Source organism: Patella vulgata, chromosome 1 (genome assembly GCF_932274485.2).
Source record: "Patella vulgata chromosome 1, xgPatVulg1.2, whole genome shotgun sequence".
NCBI lineage: Eukaryota > Metazoa > Mollusca > Gastropoda > Patellidae > Patella > Patella vulgata.
In genome coordinates, this window is record NC_065879.2 from 62,214,621 (window position 1) to 62,230,694 (window position 16,074).

Below are 16,074 nucleotides of genomic sequence, written 5' to 3' on the forward strand. Positions count from 1 at the left end.
ACGGACAAGGCAACGACATAATACGCCTATGCAGAAATGCGGGTGCACAAATAGATGGTATTTCGTCGCCTATGTTATTCAGGAGACTTCGTTGTGTTTACAAAAAGATCAATAGATGTTGTTATGTGTGATTGAGATGATTGCGTTTTCATTGGTTGTTTTCAGTATGAACAGAACACACTATTAACACTTAATACGTAAAATATGAAATCCGAAATTTAAAATGGAAGTAAACGAATGAAAAAAAAAATCTCATTTTAATCATAACGACACATTTTTAAAATTAAAAAAAAAATATTTTATTCAAAATTTATATATCTTCTGTTGATGTGGTATAGTAACTAGCATGTGTGAGAAAATGTGTGGCTGCCACCATCTTTCAGGGTTATTTCATTGTGTTCACAGAATTTTAGCCTAAAGGATAGAAAAATAAAACGGTTCCACTGAATACTATTATTTTGACAAAAAACAGTATAGTCAATATATTAAATCATAAATAATTTATATACTACATTTTACTGTGAACAGCAATTTAGTAAATAATGGGTTACTCTATAAAGGTCAGCTGTATTAAGACATTTATTAGTACGTTTGAGTTAGGACTGTTTTGTTCTTGCCAAGTTGTCCCTACTCGCCACCTGGTTGTGAAAAAACATTTTTTTAAAGCCTGGACACGTCACTGGGTATATTCAAGCTTGCCGGGGCTGGCAGAAAATTCTAAAGACCTGTACAAAGTCGATAGTTTCCATTTATTTTTCGACATAGTCCCCTTCGATGCGTATACAACTTTGCAAAAGATATTACAAGGCCTGGATGCCGGTCAGGAAGAAATTGCCTTCTGCCACCCTAAAGAAGTTGGTCACAGCTGACATGTCGTCATCACTGCAATGACGACCGGTTAGTTCCTTTATCATTTTTGGAAATAGTTGCAAGTCTGACGGGGCCAAAAAGATATCAGGATCTGCTTTAAAACGGCACAGTTTGTCATGGGACGTCAGGAATCTGACACGTTTCTGATTCGCCGTCAAGAGCTTTAGCACCCATCTTGCAGAAACGTTTGTAATTTCAAACTCGTTGGCGATAATGTGCTCAACCTTGGCAATATGTCGAGTGGTCAATCGTCGATCAGTCATCGCCATGTCATGCACCCGGGAAATGTTTTTTCTTGAACACTTAAGTTCCGCAGCCCACTTCTTTACTGTGGAAAAGGAAGGGGCATGATCCCCTAAAATGGAGACTACGTTGGCATGTATTTGTGTTGGGGTTAGTCCTTCCAGTTGCAGGTAACTGATGAATACCCTATAGTCAGTTTTGTCCATTTCGGGTGATTTCAACGAGTAGGTTCACAAGATGATCTGGTTGCAGTTCTTGTGTTTATAATCCATTCAGTGATTGTACCTGTTGGTTGCTTATCTTTTATTTTGCCATACATAGAATGACTATTTTTCTAGATTGATTTTGATTGATTAATTACTTACAAATGACTAGTTGATAAATTTCTGATAGAGATATTCTTCACTTTGATATCATTTGGTGTTCCTAGAGCTGCTAGACCAGAGCCTCGTTTATATCTAATGGCAATCTTGGATACGCTTCCTACGCTACCATGACCAGCTATGACGTGTTTCTCTATTTGATTTTTCAGATAATGACGATTATCTCTACAAGAGATAAATAGAATAAGAGTAGGGTAAAATATACAGAAATAAACGAATGGTAGAACAGTGATTCAGTATATTATGCTTAATAGGCTACCACCCCAGTCTTATACGGAATAGGGTGATAAAAGTCCGAGTAATATTAATATGCAAATAAATTCTCCATTTAGGTTGGCCTCATTGAATAATAATCTTTCTGGGTACGACTTTTTCTAAGCTGACAATACGTCTAAGCTGGGTGAACCAGTCTAAAGATTACCTGCTGAATTCTAGTTCAGAAGTAGAACCATGGCTACCCGTAACGGTTATATAGAATCTACCATATGTATCAGGCATCTGAGAACCAACTTGCAATTCTACATAAAACTCGCTACCTGAAATTTAAAAAAAATCCAACAACTGTAATAACCAATACCAATAACAACCATGAACTACGATACTCTTGAACACCAACATTAGTAAATAACAACGGCAGTCATAAATAAAAACCACAATCGTTAATGACCGTGATCAATAATTATTGTCAACTACAATTATAAACAAAAGACAACACACGAAAACAACACACAATCTAAAACAACACCTGCGGGGGGTGGGGGTGGTAAACAACAGTACACATAAACGCTAACAATAAACAACAACTATATCCACAACATATCTAAACAACAGGACCAATCTTAACCAGGACCAATACTACCTTAAACAACAATAATAACAGTAATAAAATAAAATTAAAATAGTTCAACACAACACTTCCGTCTTTCTTAAAATGACATACCGTTAATTTGTTCTTTAATAGCGTGCGCAATGCTAGGGGCGAAATTTAACTGAATCGTGGCGTTTTTGACTAGACTTCATCAAACTACAACTATCAAGGTTTATTTTACGATGTGTACAAGGACGTACACAGGATTTTCATACCAACTGAAAAAATAGAAGCTCCGTACTTGTCCAAACCTTGGAATTGGGTTTAAAAATCCCGACATTATTCCCTGACCTAATTATGATTCTAACCGTAAAGTTCAATATCGAATCCATAATTGACTTGTTTTCGTTAATAAAAGTCCACCATTCCTATTCATAAAAACTTGAACTAAAATATTTTAGATGCCTTCTAATGTACAAAATGTGTTTTGATAATTATATTTGCACTAAAACATATTGAAACTAATATATCTATCAACAAAGGTTTGCTTCAAATCCCTCTCAACAGATTTTGAATACTCCAAGCCGTAAACATCTAATTAAGCAGCTTTGTTTAAGGCCCTGTCCCACTGCACTTACGGATGCAAAGAGGATGTAAAACGAGGAAAACAACTTGCCCTGCGTTTGAAAACTCCATGCATCCGTTGTGTACTCATTGCATACGTGTTTCATACGCTCTATCCATCGAGCATCCGTTCACTTTGATTTCATCCGCGAAAAAAAGTTTTGAGCTGCACAAAACTTTTATAACGGATGAACTTTCTGCCGTGTACGATGTAAATGCGCGACATATACGAGCACCAAACGTTCCATGTCCGTTATCATCCGTTAAACGTTCACTGTATCCTCTCTGCATCCTCTGGGCATCCTCGCAACTCGCAGCTGAAAACGGAAAGAGGGAGGACAGATAAGGTACATGGAACGTCTATACATCGTTAGTAGCACGGAAATAGAAAGGATGTAAGCGTGTGCATCTCGTATATAAAGTTTTCAAAACGGACAAAGGGTTTGTATCTGGGATGTATCTGGTATATTGAAGGATGTCTGGAGTTGGCCTAGGGTATGTAGAAGCCCATCGGAGCTGCCATCCACTTCCATCCGCTTTCATCCGCTAGGCTTCCGATGAACATCCATTTAACATCCCCGCTACATACTTCCCACGTTCGTTCTTTTCCGTTCAATTTTGTCCATTTCTGGAGCGGATGAAAACTGATGGAGCCACCCCCGAAAGTTTGCTCGTCCGCTGTGTCCTTTTTGCATACGTTTTGTGTCCAACAGCCACTGGGATCGGGCCTTTATAACGTGACGTCGACTGGAATTAGTAGTTACTCACGGTACGTTTACCATAAATATTGAAGCCATTTAATCGCATAGAGATTGTTGTTCTATCAGCGCTGGCCATTCGATCAACACAAATTTTTGTTCCGCGTGAAGGGAGCCTCATCGGTGTTTTCAGGGAATCCAATATTGTCTACTAAGATCAGAAGTCTTTACTTTCCATATATACAAAAATCGCCACATTTAAAAATATCAAATGTTCAATGGCTAAGCACCAAAATCAGAATAGCCGACATATTTTAGTTTAAGTTTTCTTGAATAAGGTCATTGGCCTAACAACAAAGGGTTTTATTACAGGACTACCGACAGTACCGTCTACTTACCACAATATGGTGTTTTCTGTGCTGTACTAAGATAAAATGAACCACCGCCATGTTTAAGGTCGGCATGAAAACCCATATTTGAACATCCTCCACTACAACCATGGCATTTTCCTGACTCGTAGTCAGACCACGAATGACACTTCTGGCCCTGGAATTTACAACTGGAGGCGATGGATTCCTGGAAAAGTTCGTGGGCTCGCCCATGGCTACAAGAAACGGCATGAGTTACTTCTGTAACGAGAACATCAATATTTAAATCTGTGGCACTTTTTAACGAAAACTTTTAATTAGAGTAACACACATTAAAGACCATCGACATTCCTCTACACTCTGCTTATTTGAATTTATACTTGGAACACCAAGCGGACGGAATGGCTCTCTATGAAATAATGAAAGCTTTTGTTCTCATTAAGATGTAATATTTGATAATCATGCCAGTGCTTTGGAATATTTCGTTTCTGTGGAATCAAAATGAATAAAATATATATTTATTGGTCACGGCTATATCTGTAAACATTTAAATTTTATTCATATTTTCATAGTTAGTTAATCAAGTCGATTTACATAGACAGATAGAGATATGGTTATTTGGGCATTATAAAGGTACAGTGTTTCTCAATTTACAAAAAAAATCATCCAATTCTTTCATGAGAAATATTATTTTAATTCACTAAGGTTGCGAGTGTAGTAGGGGAGGTCGCACAACGGCGTTTCCCTCTACTTTTTTTCTAATTCAAATTGAAAAGGTGTCGTTTACGTGCACTACCAATTTGTACATAGAAAATCAGGTTCTCGTCCAATCCAAACGACGAGATACACTGTCAGTGGCATAGACCCCGTCGCTTACGAAACAACCACTATTTCACTTTGATATTTTGATATTATGCCGGTACCCGGATGAGTTAAGTTCGAATTACTCCTTTACTAATTTCGAAAATTTTGAAAAAAACATTTTCGGAAGAGAAAAAGTTAATTTTGTTCGGCGCGGGTACGAATGGCGATTACACGAACGCCCCACCCTCATCTCTTAAAAGTCTCACTGCGTCAATGGTAATACCATGCAAATTCCAATATTATTGTGAAATTGAAATTTGATATATCTATGCTGCCACCATTTTGTTGTCCGCGAATATTTATTGATGAACCTATTTCAAATCCAGTGGAATCCATGCCTGGATATTATCTAGCTTTCGTATTTTGATTTTGTATTTTAAATTAAATGTTATATAAAGAAACGGTACATATTAGAGTGGATTAAGCCTCGTGAAATTGGATATTTTAGAGAAAAATGCAAATAACGCATATCTGACAATTCAAAAATTGGCTGTCACCAGATAAAAAAAAACGAGGAAAATAGAAAAAGCCCGTGCATTCCAATGTGTTTATAAGGTATAGAATGAATAAAAACAAGTGAATGTATGGACTATTTCTATTTTTCTCGTTTTTTCTTATCTAGTGACAGTCAGTTATTATTTTTTTTTTGAATTGTCAGATATCCTCTCACAGTCTCACATAACTTTTGATCTTCGAAGTAATTACTAGTGAGCAGAAATTCTACCGTGTATCTGTTATCACTCGTCACTTCAGTCTGTTATATAGAAGGATAACTCGGGTTTTCCTTTTGCGTTCGTCACTTCCGATTGTTGAAACCTTCATTACGCATCTATCGTAGCAATGATCTCTGTGTTAAAATTATATTTGGAACGTGTTTAACGAGTTCTATCACATATGTGATAATGATTGACACCAATATTGTCCTTTAAAAAACCCATTTTCAACCTGTAAACGTGATAGCTAAGTTCAACTCAGGTTAACTAAGGACAACCAAGGTCAACATATCCAATCCGGTACAAGGCACTGCAGTCCTCACATTTAAAAAAAATATAGACCATGTGAACATTGAATTTTAAGAAAAGAAATCGTTAAAGCCCCACACATCAAAACATCCTTTCACGCCATCAATCGTGTATTAGCGAAATACTACTATTCAGATAAAGACATGTTTTCAAAAAAGCTGCATTCTATTTAACCTCATACATCATTAAAATGGAATTATTATAGATCTACTAATCCGATTTACATATAAGGCGCTTGATAAAGAAATTGTCCAAGGGACAGTTCGCCCTCAAGGATTACAACTCTATTCAGTTTACTAAGGAGGCATAAATTTGTTCCCAAAATTAAGTCCACCATTAATTTAGCCATTGATTTGCTTGTTAATTCCGGTTTCTTAGTAACACTTTTGTAGAATTTTTGCTCTTAAAATTAATGATGGCATTATATTGTATTAATTAATATCTATGGCAAGTTAGTAGATTCACCTATATGTACTTAAATCAAGTTAGCGAATGAGTGGCATATTGTTACATAAAAAGAGTCATAGTGTGATAATCTAGGTTCATAATAGATATTTTGTGGGAAATTTCTCCGGTAAATTTCCACTATCTAATTAGTGGAATAGCTATGAATTTATACTCACGTGACACATCTGTACCGTGTAATAAAATATCTATAGCACTACCTATAGGGTTATCACTGCATCCTGGTTGATCTGTTCCGCCATTAGGATAAAAATCAATATGGCCACTAGCTTTAATCCATCCATAGCCTAAAATAGACATAAATTATTCCTGTGAACTAGTTTATATCTACATTTCGGTCCTCAAGCTATCAAAAGTTTGTTTTTGTGTATGAGTGCCGTTTGATTTCACGAGTATGGAAACTTCCCAAATAATGAAAAGTTCTATCGAGTGTCCATTAAAGTGATAATTTGGAGAAATGATATGACATACATTGCGTTATAAGAGAATTGTTAATCTGGAGTTCACGATATGCCAACCCAAATTCAGTTTTATTACACTGGAAATTTTGAAATGAAATGAAAAGTAATGGGATTTAACGTTGTACTTTTCTGCGCCGACTGGGTTAATGAATACATACGAACGCCATGCAGTGTGCTATGAGGGAAATTTTGGCCGGATAGCAACCTTACGGCCTACTCTTATCTCAAATTCAAACTGTCAATGGTTCTTTTACTTGCACGCCAACGTGACCACGCTGGAAAATCCCGGACCAACACCGGAATTTAACAACGGAACCTCCTGGATTATGAGCCATCGCGGCTCCCTGTAAATTTTGAACGAGTCCAATCAATCAGATTAAAACACAGATCCTAATTCATTTCGTTTTTTATAGTTCAAAATTTCGTTTTACTTGTCTTTACTACACTAGGATCTGGAAGAGTTGTTATATTACCGGGGTTCTGCTTGATGTGAGGGATTAGCTAATGAAACGGTGCGTCACGGCGAGTACTTGGCGTGCGATGCACGGAATTGTGGGTAAAGCAAAAGAAATGTTAACGCTGATTGATTAATCAATGTTTGACGCCATAGGTTCAAAGGCAACTCGTACGACCCCTGACGCGACCTTCCAGTACAACCGGTCAGATTTTCATGTATTGTAGGCCATTTTTTTGTGCACACGGGCCGATATTTTTTGCGTTTGGGAGCATTGTGTGAAACAATAGTTCATAGTATTGCATAATATATTGAGCGGCATGGAAAACGCATCACATTTTTTCCCAAATATTTTATTACTAGGTGGTTTTGTATGTATAATATTATGCAATACTATGAACTATTGTTTCACACAATGCTCCCAAACGCAAAAAATATCGGCCCGTGTGCACAAAAAAAAATTGCACGAGATGCACATGAAGCATTGTGTGTGAGCCCTTTAAAAGCATGTTTTCAACTTAATGTGCAGTACATGAACTGTGAAACGTCAATCTGTCGTAATTTGTTGTTGGACGTGTGAAGGAATCGAGATAGAGATGCAGAGACTTACTGAAAATCAACGGAATGAAGCCATGGGAATGTCCCGGGCTGGCATGTCTACACGTGCTATTGCCAGACACTTCAATTGTCATCAGTCCACTATCGTAAGGTTGGTGGAACGTGTTCGAGTTGATGGATCAACACGTGACCGTCAACGTCCTGGTCCACAACGCGTTACAACCCAGGCTCAAGACAGCTACATCCGGGTCACTCATCTGCGTGACAGATTCCGCCCAGCGACTCGAACAGGTGCAGCAGTCGTCGGAAGACAAGGACCAGTAAGTGCCAACACCACAAGACGTCTTCTAAGAGAAGTAGAACTCCGTGCATGATGACCTTATGTTGGAGCTATCCTCAGGGATCATCACCGTCAGCGACGTTTGATATGGGCTCAAGGACACCAGACATGGAGAAGAGTAGACTGGCAAAGTGTGCTCTTCAGTGATGAGAGTCGCTTTCATCTTTATCACGCTGATGGCCGTCAACGTGTGTGGAGACGTCTTGGGGAACGTCTTGCAGACTGCTGCGTCTTCTAAACGAATCGATGGGGTGGGGGGAGTGTAATGGTGTGGGGAGGCTTCACATTTCATCACAGGACCGCCCTACACATTTGCAGGGGTCGCGTTAATGCTGTACCCTACCGTGATGATGGCCCGTGGAGGACACACGCGCTACTGACATCTGTGTCGTACTTTTGGTTTTGACCCCCCTGACTTTGTACCCTTGATTACAGATTAAACATCCATAAGTGTACAAATGTGTTGTTATTGATGTGTTCCCATTTGAATATTGTTCACAATAAGAAGCAAAATAAATAAGATATGTTTACAGGATCATTTTGTTATACGAAAAACTAAGTGAATCGTTTTCCATGGCGCTCAGTACTAGTTGACACCGATTCAGACCAGTATAAACTAACTGTTCATTAAGGTTAACCGGTACGTGGGGTCAAGTCTACCACCCGTGTGGTCAACAAACCAAGAACGATTTTTTTTTTCTACAGTAAATAAAGCGATAGCGAACTAGGCCCAAATAATATATCAGTAGCCTACATTTTCAAGTAGCAAGTATCGGGCAGTGATAAAAAGATAACATTAAGAGAAGTATGCCAAATGTAATTTACACAAAAATAACATTAGAACTAGGCCCAAATAATATATATGAGTAGCCTCCATTTTCAAATGACTGAATAGCGATACAATTCAAAGACCTGCATAAACGGGCAGTGGTGAATGAGTTCATTTTGAAATTTAGATAGAAATATGCTCAAATAAGTAACCTAGGTGCTTTAAATTATAAATAATAAAGTTCCACAAACCTTAAAATGCTATAAATTGATCTGTCCCAGGTTAAAAGTAACAGCCTATCGATGAGCGTTATTAAATAAATTCCAAGCTTGATTCAATTGTTTCACAATTTGTCAAGACTGCTACTCCCGTTAGGCGACGTTAACATAATGTGGAACACGGCGACGACTGACGTCATTATAACCAGTTAGTTCGAATATACTTTACCGTAAACGTTCTAACAGTTGAACTTTGATAATAGATTTTAAGTTAATCCTTAAAATCATTTTAAAAAAAGGCGTTCGCATTACCGCTGTGAAACAGATTGCCTGCGTTCCACTAAGAGCAATATTAAGATTGTCTCTAACCATCTTTTACAAGGCCAAAACAATTAAAATTCAAACATTTGCTTTGCTTAATTTCTTACATCAACTTTTTTGTCAAGTCAGGAGGCTTGAAAGAAATCTACTATTATGTGAAATATGTTGCAAGTCTATTGTCTCATAATTAGTGGGGCGGTATTTTGGGCTCTCCATTTTTATTTGACAAAATTTGCCTTTTATAGCATAGCACATTGCATGGCGTATGCTCGTCACAGTTGGTGCAGAAGAATGACGTTAAACAAAATTTCATTTGTTTATCGACAGCTCTGGAAAAAGAATTCATCGGTTTTTAAACCCACTGGAAACTGCTCCAATTTTCATCTACGGCTATGTAATTTCCAAAATTTTACAGGGCCCTTTCGAACGAGTCGTCCCCGTTTGCCAATCTGGACCATAATATTCTACTAAATCGGCTTTCTACCGATTTTGGCATCGTTGTCTCGGCTGCAAAACTACTGTAACTACACCTTGAAAATCGTGGGCATTGTGTTGTCATTGATGATTTCAAATCAAAGAAGGAGTACCCCAGGGATCTGATTTAGGTCTTAATTCTTTTTAGCCTGTATACTGTACCGGTCGGTTTAACTGTCAAGAAATATGGCCTTCTGCTCCCTATATGCAGATATATATATATGCTATTTTTATAAACCCGTAAATAATAATTCTGATCGTTCAAGATGTTACATTGAAAGCTGTAGGTATATCGGAAATTAAATCATTGATGTCATTGAAGTTGAATTCTAAAATTTATGTAAACCGTGTTGAAAATCGTTGGTATTCTCATTTAACGACTGATCCAAAATGGCTTATCTAAAGTTTAGTTAGCAACGATATAAACACAATCAACTGTTTTGGGGGTGGTTTTTTTTTTGTTTTTTGGGTTTTTTGGGGTTTTTTTTTGTTTTTTTTCAACTCAAATTTGGCTAAATTGGACGACTTTGGTGATGAATGTGCCTCAAATTAATGAATTTGCACTCAAACGATCCACAGCTCTCTTTGTCTCCAGATTATTTCATCATACATTTTACTTCAAGGAACTAAACGTATAACTGACCCAAAAAGACTAGCTCACTGCAATCCTATGCATTTGCGAATAAATAAATTTAATATATTTAGTTATAGAAATTCAAGGAAAGACTCTCTCGTAAAATTCGTGCCCCAAGTAAACAATGACATACAGTAACTGACTTGAACGCTGCATTCTATACCATCGATCAACAAATTCCACGCAAAAGAGTGTCTCTAAGATTCGGAATAGCCAAAAATTTGTTCTTAAATAACGCCAACGATGAACTGGTTATACTATTGTGAGGTAGTTTGTTCCAGAGAAAGGGAGGCTTGAGTTTGTAGAACGTTCTTCTAATCGGCATGGGTCCGTTGAAGATCTGAGATTTCTTTTTGGAACATAAACTTCGAGGAAATAAGTATACGGAAATACATGTAATACGAGATGATAGTTTGGTTTGTGTTATTAACCTGGCTGTATGATCAACACCAGAGAGCACGAATTGATCATGTTTTTGTTTTTAACATATTTTGTGATATATTTTCTATTCTAATTTACCTTACATAATTGTAACGCGCTTTTCATACAGTTTATCATACTTATTTCATCGAATAAAATACGACTGTTCTTAGCTGATGAAGATGGACTTATTTGACTCTCACCAACGAGAATTAACGTACATGTATTGTTGGTCACTTTTTATAGCTGCCGTTTAGAGCCAATAACACTTATTCTGTTTTCCCAGAATTCAACTTGATGACATCCATAATTTAATTTCCGATATACAGTTTTCAATGTTGCCGTTTGAACGATCAAATTTATTATTTACGTGTTAAAAAGAACAGTAAACTGCGTGTTATGCGCATATGGATGGAACAGGAGGCCATATTGTTTGACAATAATTACTGAACCGAGCGGTTTAGTATACAGACTAAAAATAATTGGACCTAAAACATATCCCTGTCGTACTCCTTGCAGCAATCCAACCTTCTTTGGTGTTAAACCATCAACGATAATAAATTGTCCATTGTTTTTTTTATGGTTGCGGTAGTTTTTCAGTAGAGTCAACGATGCCAAAACTGGTTAATGTGGTCAAATAGATCCAAGGAAATATTGTATTAATTAATGAAATCGTAAACGTCTACTACAGATCGGTGTCGTGAACTAAATGCTGTTAGTGGTTCTGTGGTTTGGTAACAACTGATTAAATGTGTCGGCGCCCAACTTTCGGTACAAAGTTTTGACCTAAATGCTATATCTGTAGGCCTATTACAGAATTATTTTGTTGATAACTCAACAAATATTTCTCCAGTTCTTTAATATCCGGAGTATTGCATTGTTAAAATGGCTAAACACTGACTCGGTAGTCGAGATTGGACTATTGTTTTTAGAACTTACCAGCTATTCCACTAAAATCGGCGCCATCTGTATGTATGACATCAACAAAGGTAGCATCAGTTTTATCCAGATAATGATAACTAGGGAACGTGTCAAAAAGAGGCTGGGCTGGATCCAAACCTGCAAGGAGTATTAACGGTAAAGTAAATTAGGTAATCAAGGTAGATTTTACAAAACCTGGCTGCAGAATTTTGCAGTTAATAAATTATTCCATGAGTAACACCAGAGTGCAGAGTATTGAAGTAGTCTAGTCTGATGTGACATGCGATGATTTATTCATCAGAATTGTTTACAGGGCGGCGGTGATCAAAAGGGAGATAACCATTCCACTTTAATATACGTGTATAGTCGTTCATACCTGATATTCGTCCTATTTTATTGACTTTATTTCCAACTATTCCACATAACTGGGCGCCGAGACTATGTCCAATAAGATGTATATCATTATAGTTGACATGCTTAGTTGTATGAAGGTTCTTAATAAAGAGGGCTGTCTGCTCTCCCACCAAGAAAGTGTTCGCTGTAGCCTGTTCGTAGGGAAACTGAGAACCATGGCCCCAATCTATCAAAAATATGTTATAATCACCCTGTAAATATAAAATACTAACATTTTAATAATTACCCTTTCTGAATGGTTTTCTTCAAGATGAAGATGTTGGGGTATGAAATGAAATTTATCATGAACTACCCGGCAAAAGAATCCAGTTTTATCTATACAATGATGTTGCAATAAGTTTAAATATTATCAGAAAACATTCGAAAAAACATACCCTTTGTACACATCGCAGTCACTGATTGTCATATATGCTGAATTAGGTGCAGTCACGAAAAATCGTAAAACGGTTGTGGCTATTTTCTCGAGATGCACGTGCATGACAATTCGCCCCTGGGGCGGCAACGGCATCGGGACACCCCATCTCTTTGTTATCAGAGCCTACCGCCATTTTTAAGAATGGTCTTGAGCCGTCAACGCGGGAACTGTACGTGATTGGCGACGTGTGCTCTTCGCAGATGAAAGTCGCTTCAACCTGTTCAGAAATGGAGTCCAGTTTCGTGTTTATGGCTGTAGAGAGAACCGACTGCCACCAAACTACATTCAAGATGTTCATCCATATGGTAGAGGTGGCGTTATGATATGGGGAGGGGTTTGTGACCAGCAGTGAACAAGGATTGTTTTCATCCCTGGAAACTGACTGGCCCAAGATACAGAGATTAAGTCTGAAAGTGAAACCCTGTGGCAGTGGCATACCTGCAACAGCAACACAGTGTTGTCATATTATGTTAATGTCAACACATTGCACAGGCAGATCATAATTTAAAACATTTTTAGTAATGATTAAACTATTAAAGTGAGATACGAGCAAGGGATGGCTACTCAAACGTCTTTTTATAAGTTTCTCTGGTCAGATTTAACAATTTTCCTTTTCAGGTCATTCAATCATTCGTTATGGGTGGGAATTTTATCTGCACTTCAACTTAGTATTATTATTTCTGTATTTCCTAAAGGTAAAAATCTCTTAGAAAGGCCGTGACATAGAAAAAAACTTGTTTGGATATAATCATTGATTGGGACTAAAGAAAGATGTCTCGAAAATCTACGTTTCAAAATTTTTAAAATGGCAGATGTAAAATGATTGATATATTAGCATTCAAAAACATGGTTTAGGAGATATTAAAACAATTAAACCACTTCCTTGGCAAAATTGTTAGGTGCTGATTTACCAGATAAAACAGTTATTCTCTCTTTCGGAGATGATAATTTTGTATAATTAAGCGTACAAATTTGTCGTTCTGACAAAAATGTTTTTGCGTAAATTATATTAAAAGCGATATAATGTAATATTTCTACGCTCGCCATTTTGGTTCAAGTCATATGAAAATAAATAATAAAAGGATATATTTTAATGTTTGACATGAGAAAGGAATAACATATGTATATAATCTTCTCGATACTACCCATTTACCCTCAAAATATTTATCGTTAAGTTTGTTAAAAAAAACCCAACCTAATCCGAATATTCATGGGAATTATATCTGGTAATAAGTATACTTTTAAACTTACTACAAAATTCATCCCGAATAGCAGAATTGTATCCCAATCTGATTAAAACACAGATCCTATTTCGTTTCGTTTTTTATAGTTCAAAATTTCATTTTATAGTTCTGGGTGGCGTGAGGGATTAGCCAATGAAACCATCTGTTATGGCGATTTCTTGGCGTGCCATGCACAGAACTGTCGGTAAACACTAGAAGTCAGCACTGATTGATTAATCAATGTCTGAAGTCATAGGGTCAAAAAACCGGTCGTACGACCCTGAAGCGACCTTCCAGTACAACTGGTCAGATCTTCATGTAGTGTAGGCTATCGAAAGTATAAAAAAACGAAACGAAATATAGATCTGTATTTTAATCAGATTGAATTATATCTGGGAATAAACTTAAATCTACAAGGATGGGTTCAGATTTATAAGTACATGTATACTTTTTAACTTACTACCAAATCTAGCCCGAATAGCAGAATTATTTTTACTAATAAAGTTTTAGCTAAAATTGGAATAATTAATGTATTCTTGCAAACTGTGTGGTTGTGTGATACATTAGGACTAACAACATATATATTTAAACGAGCCCATGCCACAAAAATCTTTTATATCAGGCTTGTTTATCACGTGATTTGATTGGTGGAGAATCCTTACCCAGCTTGTATTTGTCGTTTTTCGCTGAACAAATAGAACAAAAACTAATTAACCATCATTATTATGTCTTTAGTCCAACCTCACCTCAACTCAACACAGCCATGCCATTACATGACTAGCATATAGTGTAGTCTACTGATCAAATATAAATAAAGTTTACAAATAAACAATATTTTTGACAAGATATTAAACCGTATTCAAACCCATTTCATTTTACTATCGATTATTCTAATAAATCACTATTCCAGTTGTCATTTAATTTTCCCATTTATGAAAGGATGAATATTTCAAATCAAAGTTGATCTGTATGACATGACCCGCAACGACAACCTATCATATAGAGTATAGCTAAAACAACACAAAATAAGGAAAGAAATTTAGAAATTGTTAACAAGTCTACCTGATTGAGAAGTGAATCCTTCATAGAGATAAGCCACCCTTTATTTCCATGGTCCATAAATCCATGAGCAATAAACTTAGTTGGGCGTGAACTGCTGAAATGTGAAGAACCGATCTTTTTAGTCCATGTGGAGTGTGGATCTGTAGCTTTCACAACTGTAGCCGAGTTACGATTCTGGCGAGTATAGAGCAAATACGATGTCTGAACAACTTTAGGATCTTGGGGAAGGTTTTTAAAATTTGCCGAGGTTTGAAAACATCCTAGATCACCATAGCAGGCTGACTCTCGCTTATCTTTGGTGGATGTTGAGACTACAACCACAAAGGCCAGGAGCAAGCCTATCACACGAATAACAATCTTCATTCTCAGGATCGTGCGTCTTAAGGTTAACTTTCGCTGAGACTGATCTATCCTTGTACAGCGTTTTTATAAAGGTATTTCCAAGTGTCTGCACTTTTCTTTTGGACAAGAGACAATCCCGTCGGTGTCACCAATACTGTAAAAAAAAACAACAGATGTTCACAGTAGGTTAATAAGATGTTGCTTCTCCCAAAGTGATAAGACGGTGATAAGGTATGTCCAATGAGTTTCGTTAAAGAGAGGGAGTGGAAATAAATGAGGTCACATAAAATCAAATATTCTTCTCGCTAATTTAGGTGTTTCGTTCTGTTGGAAATAGTTTGCTTGCACCAAAGCGAATTGCTTGAAGAGCACATAAAATGACCATATGAAAGCGGCATGCCCATGAAGACCATGTAATGTTTATTTTATATACTTTGCACCAATTTTATTAAAATTCTTAATTCGATATATCTACAGTCGTAAATACAGACCTACCGTAAATACGATTTTGCCGATCATTATCTAAAACACTGTAAGGTTTCCCAAACACCAGAGACCAAATGTATTATTGCAGCGTGTACAAGTATGTAAATTCTAATTTTACAAAACCTGTACCGATAATCTGGAATTCGGCTAATCCTTCTGAATGCGACAATTACAGACCAGTTTCCCTTTTGAGCATCATTGCTTATGTAACGTCGTT

At 36.9% G+C, this 16,074-nt stretch overlaps 1 protein-coding gene across 1 annotated transcript; it reads right to left on the minus strand.

Moving 5' to 3' along the window:
• Positions 1-322: 322 nt before the first annotated feature.
• LOC126831404 (pancreatic triacylglycerol lipase) lies at positions 323-15,505 on the minus strand. The gene is made up of 8 exons (XM_050561927.2): positions 15,030-15,505; positions 12,292-12,520; positions 11,934-12,053; positions 6,504-6,632; positions 4,025-4,255; positions 1,918-2,032; positions 1,479-1,661; positions 323-414 (listed from the first exon to the last, which is right to left on the minus strand). The coding sequence occupies exons 1-8, from the start codon at positions 15,390-15,392 to the stop codon at positions 342-344; spliced, it is 1,443 nt and encodes a 480-aa protein (XP_050417884.2). The 5' UTR covers positions 15,393-15,505; the 3' UTR covers positions 323-341.
• Between the last annotated feature and the right edge of the window lie 569 nt (positions 15,506-16,074).

What these genes read in the sequence shown, in the direction of transcription:
- LOC126831404 (XM_050561927.2), bottom strand. Translation starts at nt 15,392, where the DNA reads ATGAAGATTGTTATTCGTGTGATAGGCTTGCTCCTGGCCTTTGTGGTT. An exon ending in TAAAATAGGACGAATATCAG is followed by an intron (nt 12,054 to 12,291) that starts GTATGAACGACT and finishes TACTCCTTGCAG; the next exon opens with GTTTGGATCCAGCCCAGCCT. An exon ending in ACACGGTACAGATGTGTCAC is followed by an intron (nt 4,256 to 6,503) that starts GTGAGTATAAAT and finishes TTCTCGTTACAG; the next exon opens with AAGTAACTCATGCCGTTTCT.